At 35.8% G+C, this 6,964-nt stretch overlaps 1 protein-coding gene across 3 annotated transcripts in view; it reads right to left on the bottom strand.

Moving 5' to 3' along the window:
- Positions 1-1,033: 1,033 nt before the first annotated feature.
- Positions 1,034-6,964, bottom strand: part of NECTIN3 (nectin cell adhesion molecule 3) — a 63,213-nt gene continuing 57,282 nt past the window's right edge. For 2 of the 3 annotated variants that reach the window (XM_042810230.1, XM_042810231.1), the window contains exons 8-9: positions 5,836-5,898; positions 1,034-5,291 (exon numbers count right to left, since the gene is read on the bottom strand). In XM_042810230.1, coding sequence (XP_042666164.1) covers positions 5,115-5,291; positions 5,836-5,898 — 240 coding nt within the window. In that variant the 3' untranslated portion in view covers positions 1,034-5,114. The remainder of the gene's footprint in view (positions 5,292-5,835; positions 5,899-6,964) is intronic. The other variant, XM_042810232.1, reaches the window with a different exon arrangement.

The raw sequence follows: 6,964 nt of genomic DNA, 5'->3' as shown, positions 1-6,964 counted from the left end.
CCATTGCATATAGTTACAGAGGTCCAAGAAACTAGATCTGCAGACTAACTGCAAAGCCCACTGCAATATTTTCAGCTGCTGGATGTACCCCCATTCTGATGCAAAAAACTTTTTTCAAAAGACACTTCTTCCTAAGTTCACCCTTGCATCCTAAAGTGCATGTCACACAACAGCAAATGGAGAGAAGTGGAACTATCAACAGATATATGATTAAGGAGACATCTATTCTCTGTCTAGACTATTACTATCATTTATTACTAAAAATCCAGTGAAACAAAACTCAGAATAATGTCCAGCTTATTGCAAAAAATCACAGCTGAATTACATTCAAGACAACTATTAAAGGAAAAAAAAAAAGTGTAACAATATTGTGAGAAAGAACAAATTTGAAACAGGACAGAAATAATACAAGTTTGTTCCCCTTCCGGGATATTTTTTTCTTGTTATCTGCAGGATATGAACAAGAAAATGCAGGTTTAGAACAGAAGCTTGACTGAGATGCAACAATGCTTCACTTAACAATTAAACAACCATGCATCTTCAGATTTCACAAAGGCTAAAAGGAAGCCTGGGTTTCTTTGGAACAATTTCAGATTGCTTCCAGGCACATTACAATTTCATTTATCTTTTTTCAAAGGGTCACAGCTCAGGAAACAGAGTGTTTCCATTTCTTCTGTCCCAGTCAACGTCACAGTATGTGCAGTGTTCTCTCAAACAGCAAATAACCAAAAAGCAGGGAGAAGTTATTCTTAAGGACACGAAAATCATTTGAAAGGATGCAGCTGCCAAGACATCACAATGGTCATAACATTTTTTTTTATTACTCAATGTATCCTGTAACCAATTGTACAAATTGAACACCACTCAACAGTTACATCCCAATCGCAGACCTAATGAGTGTAATAGTAGTGACCACTTACCTGTCAGTAACCTTCAGCTTTCTTTAACTGTTCAGTCCTGCTAGGAAGACAACTTAATATTTACTGTTTCAACTGAAAATGAAATAATACTATTGGTAGAGCAACTAGCTGCATGTGTTTTGCTTCGAGTTTTATTAACGAAAAAAAAGTGTTTTAATAACAGCAGAACAAACGAGGCAAAAACAAAGCAAAAACAAAGCAAGGTGTTTCTGGTAACTTCATGCCTTATCAGAGATTTAAGATTAGGGACTAGCTAGAAGATAAACATCACTGCTAGGGTACTGAGCATGCAGAGTTAAACAAATTTATTGAACTGTAATAAACAATGCATTACGCTGAATTCCATCTCTTATCCCTTGACGAGCTCTCTTCAGATACTAACCTTATGAAATTCCAGCCTTACAGAAAAGCTGGTCTTTTTCCATGTGTCTGTATAAATACTCATAAGTTTTCACTCAACCTGCACTAAAACAAGTGTGTAGTTATTCTGATCTCAGAGGCCAGCGCATGAGAAGAAAGAACAGAAGGCATATTCTGTTAGCTTATGGGAACACTCAGTAATTAAAACAGTTATTTGAAAGGTTTCAATAATACCTCTAATGAAGAGAGTCTGTTCATATTTTAATTACTTACTGATGCGAATCAGAGCAACAGAAGAAGCTCTTTAATAGAACTAACACAACCCTGAGAGAGCAAGCACTACCCAGATGCACAGCCCTCAACAATTACTACTCTTCAGCCTCACTTCATTCCTCCAGCAGCACCTCAGGTAGCCTCAGACCGGGCTTTCAACACTTGTATGGAAGCTCCTATCAGCTTCCTACTTGGTCAGCTTAGACACGTGCAACAATCAATTGTTAAATGCACAGATGTATAGACAATACAAAGCTTGCTAAATAGACTTGAGGATCAAAAGTTGAGTTTACATGAGTGCTCCTATTAAATAAAACAAATGTTGACAAAACATTCCATTTCAGTATCCATCATCATTGACATTCACAAGTCGGACCGCTAGAAAAAAGTCTTAAGATTTAACTACACAACCAGAGATGAAGAAATATATCATGCCAAGAAACTGGCTGCATTTTTAACACCTTAATCTTAAATCCAAACAACAATGAAAGCTTTTATTTTGTGTATTTTTTATTTAAGCCATAATCCAAAATACAAACATTTGAATATATACAAAAATAAGACACTTTCTAGACCTTAAAAAGGCAGAAACTTCTAAAGTGTGCAACTTCTGTGCAAAATCCTACCTATTATATACTTTCATATTTAAAGAGCTCTATGCAAAATCTCCACCCCATAACACCTAGCCACACACAAGACTGTAGGCAACATCTCAGAAAACTTATTCTAAACATCCCTGAATGGATTACAAAAAAGTCCTCACAGATAATAACCATAGTAATGTATTTTATGACTATTTTAGGGAAAAGTACATGCTAACAGGCAGCTTGCAAGACTTTCTATAGGTTCCCCCCACCCAGACCCCCCCATGTAACTTGAGGAACACAGACTACATCTTCCTTAAGGATATTCTCACATTCTTAGTATTCTTTTCAAATAAAATTAAAAATTTTGTTGACAACATTATTCTCCCCCTCACCCCACCGTTCCAAACTCTTCATAACAAAATACTTGCAAACAAGAAATAAAGTGTAAGTTCAGAACCCCAGTCTGTCAACATAATAGGAAGTTATCAGCTACTGAGCATCACATTGAGCTAACAAATTTAGCGTAAGATTACTATAATACAAGTTTTGAACCTCCTGTAATGCACATTCAAAACATTTTCGTATGAAGTTTTGCTCAGTGATTTATCTAATTATCAGAAAACAACTGACACTGGAAAAGTTTGTGGATGCAAAAGACCTTATTTGAATCTCAAATACAGCAGGTTTCAAGTTGAGAATTAGTTCAGAATTCAAATGAGCACACTCATTAGTCCAGAAGAGAAAGTTTTCAGTGGTTCAAAACAGCTCCCAAACATCATTTTTACCAACAATTTACTCCATCACTCCTTTAGCTATCAACTTAAACTACATCATATATGAAGGCTGCACCAAAATAATGCCTCCTATTTTATTATGTTGACCCACGACATCAGAGGCAGATGGTGGTACAGCAGCAGAGGGGCAGACTGACAAAATGGCATCTGATGTGGAAGTTTGTATGGCATAGAGGTCTATCACTGAATGCCTCCATGCAGAAAAAAATTGCTCCCACTAACATCCATTGATGCTTACTGAATATTTAATGGAGACCAAACAGCAGATGTGAGCACAGTGAGGTTGTAGGTGGTTTGTTTCTGCAGTTGCCACAACAACATGAAAGGCAAGCCACATTCCAGACAGACGTGCACAGCCGTCACACCATGAAATGAAGAGTGCCTCCATTAACTCATCCATTAGCTCATCCATGCTAATTAGCTAATGGTGATGACTGTTGACAAGTGTTTTGTATCTGAGAATTTGCTTTATCAAATAGAGTTGTTCTGCTCTTTTTATCTGTCTTAATTCCCCTGGAAATTAATGGGAAACATTACTTTTGGAGCAACTTATGCAAAAGCAAGCTGCTTATTAAGAAAAGAATGAACATCCAGTTCCAGAAAATGAACATCTAAGCGATCAGCTTCTAGCTGCTTCCTGTAACAAACTAGACATATTTACCTAACGCTATTGTAATTAGTGATGTCATTAGCTTCACTATAATGGAGATGAATACAAGTTTCATAAAAGCATTCTGCTTGCAGCACATTTAACTATACCTATCAGCTTTCAATTCTATTGCTTCTTCAATGGTGACTCTTTCCTGTCTTAAAAATTTCAAATGCCTTCGAGAAAAAACACAAATATTAAGAAGCAGTGTTCAATCTGTTACAACAATTAGTTCAGAAAGAGACATACTTAATGTTGTCTTAAAGTAATCTGACTGAAAATCATTGTTCTGTACTAATGTGCAAGTTTCTCTGAGTAATTCCAGTCAGCAACGTGAAGTATTTTAAAACAGCAAGAATAGGAAGTCCCATGAGCTCATTTTGGCATTAATACAAATATACACTTTGTTACTTGCAGAATATTTATTTTACTCTGAAAGTTTTTTGTTTTTTGTTTTTTTTTTTCCCCTTTTTAAGAAGATCCTGAGCAAGTTTTTTCAACCATTACCCACAATGATAAAAATTTATATGAAGTAATGTTAGCAGTGGAGGCATCGGGACGTTCAGCAGTTATTTCATAGTACTGGCTGAGATTAGAAAATGGTGCTGGAAACTTGAAGACTACTAAAGCTCTACTTATCTTGCTAAGACATGAGAATGCCTCATGGCAGTAGTTTTACCGCAAAGAGCATAAAATGTATTAACTGTCAAGCAAGAAGAAACTCCACAACACTTCACTGAGGAAGAAGGCTAAACAGTAATTTGTAGTTAAGATACACTTAAACGTAAGACACTTTCAGATAGTCTTATCTCCTAATCTTCGTCCAGCAAATAAATTTCATATAGACCTACTTGATTCACGGCCAAGACCCAAATAAAAAGGAGAAAACCTTCTGATGATGTAAAGAAATTGCATCTTTTTTTACAAGGTGAGAAGACACCTATCAATTTATAAAACAGTAATTTAGTACTTGAGAGGTAGTTTAGTTGCTCATTTGACTCAGAGAGGTAGAGGCAGTGGAAAAACCAGTTGCTAAGGCTAGTCAAAATGATAATTATCTCAAGTTTTCTAAGATGCAAAGGAATTGATTCACAGCCTGAGATTACTCATGTCACCACGGATCCGATTCCCTTGACAGTATTTACTTATGTAAAAGTTAGTAATTTCAAAATATCCATTTAAAGGGAAAACATTCCCTATGGAATCATACATAACAAGGGCAGCACATTTTGTTGTCTGTCAACTAACTGAACTGTAAATTATACTTCTGAAGCCTACAAAGGATAAATAATAAAGCCAGATAGCTTTCTCCTCTTTCAACAGGTTGACATTGTGCTGTAACTACTAAAATACATACAAAATGCTAGAAGCAAGTTTAAGTCACAAATTCCATAAGGTTTACTTATACAAAACTGCCATGCAATTTCTTCCCACAGGAAAAAAAAAACTGTTTTAGAAATGGAAGCCAACAAGACTTATTGGTTCTATGGCCAGTAAGTATGCAAAATGTCACACCTTGAAGTATACATAATCATACATAGTGCTCCCTTGGATTGATGTAGACTCTCCCAGATCCGGAGTTTTGAGGGTGCCCGCTGTTCCAATTTTTGTAGTATGTCTGCTGATAAACAGGGTACATATGCTGAAGACACTGTTGTTCCTGTAGCTCTTCAGCCTCGCAGATAAGTTGCCTTTCATTCACAGCTTTCTAAGCACACACAAGAAATAATCAGTTTTATAGTTCATGTATAGAGCTCACAGTACCTGATCTTGTTAGTTTTAATGAAAATGAAAACAGTATGATCTCCAAAATAATCCCAAAAATTCAGAAGCATGAACTTAAGAACTCCAACCACTAAGACTGTTAGATGACAAAAAATGTTAGTAACTATTTAGTTGATGTCAAAATGTGTTTCAAAGGACATAAATTCTAACTCCAGTTCAAAACACAGAATTATGAAAGCATCTGTCAAACACTCCTGTATTTTGCAATGTTTTTTCCCCTCAAACAAGAACTTGGAAGTTCTAGTGTTCATACATTTGAATTAGTCAGCAAAACTAGGACATACCGGATATTGAAGTGATACTGACCCATTCCACTGAGGGACAGCAGATTCACGTACCCAATAGTTACTGACTAGGATAGCCAAATATTTTGTTTTTCCTAGCAGGAAATATCTTCCTATCCTTATTTTAAGAAACATGATGAAATCAAGGCTTTGATTAAGAATTCAAGCTATCTGAATATTTACCATGTGCTGCAAGTTTCCAGTATCTTTCTCTCCATACTGACTTTGCAAAGCAAGATGTTCTTTCTGGAAAAAAACAAGTTATAGTGGAAGCAAGTCAAAACTCAACACTGTAGAACAGATTCATTTTACACAAAGAACACTATTCATTACAAAATGCATTCTGCGTTGCAAAGTGCCTTAACTGACCATCTTTTAAAATACTTCTTACCAACTCGTCTCTGTTGGGAAGCAAAATGCTACTGTCAGTTTAGAAATATTTTTATGTATTTTATTTTTACTTTCAACACAAGCACATTGAAGAAAAATTAAAAAGTTTTAATTTATGACATCAATCTTAGACAAAATAGGCTAATGTGAAATTCAAAGCATGGTAAAGTTTCCACAGCTATATGGATAAATGCTGAGTTTGACAACGCACAGAAGTAGTTAACAGAAAAGCAACTTAACTGTATACTACTGAAAGTTGAAGGGGACAACATATTTGCTTCTCAAGTTGATGAAATTAAGTAGAGCCTTCTCTTAAAAAAAAAACCAGTTTTCTAGTGGCAGTATCCCAAACAAATTAAATTGTTTTTTGCCTTGTTGATTAAAGCAGCATAGATGTATTTGTAGCTCATTTACTTAAGTCTGTTTTGCTGACTAGTTTTCCTATTGGCAGTGCATGCTGCCTAGATCTTTTCTTATGATCTTGTTCCACAAAGCCAAAACTTGTCCCTTAAAGTCTGTCTTCAAATTATATGCTTAGGATTACCCCCACCCAGCTGCAGGACCTTGTACTTGGCCTTGCTGAACTTCATGAGGTTGGCATGGGCCCACAATTCAAGTCTGTCCACGTCCCTCTGGATGGCATCCCTTCTCTCTAACCATATGCAGAAGTAAGAACTTCTCTAACTCAAGAGCTCTCTGCTTAATTAAACTAACCAATCCTTTGGAACACTGGTTATGTAACAGAAGAATATTCACAACTTTATCCACCTGACTGGGTCTGATTTGATCACTTGTCCTACGTTCAAAAGTAGCTAAAATCAATTCTGCAGTTCTGCCCTTCATTGGTTTAAGAACAGCATCGTGACTAAGACTAACACAGTTTTTTTTTTTTTTTTTTTTTTTTTTTTTTTTTTTTTTTTTT

The sequence above is a fragment of the Centrocercus urophasianus genome, unplaced genomic scaffold, assembly GCF_019232065.1.
Source record: "Centrocercus urophasianus isolate 14NV4802_14NV808 unplaced genomic scaffold, USGS_Curo_1.0 seq_12, whole genome shotgun sequence".
Taxonomy (NCBI): domain Eukaryota; kingdom Metazoa; phylum Chordata; class Aves; order Galliformes; family Phasianidae; genus Centrocercus; species Centrocercus urophasianus.
Note: the sequence above shows the minus strand (reverse complement) of the source record. Positions and strands in the feature narration are given on the sequence as shown.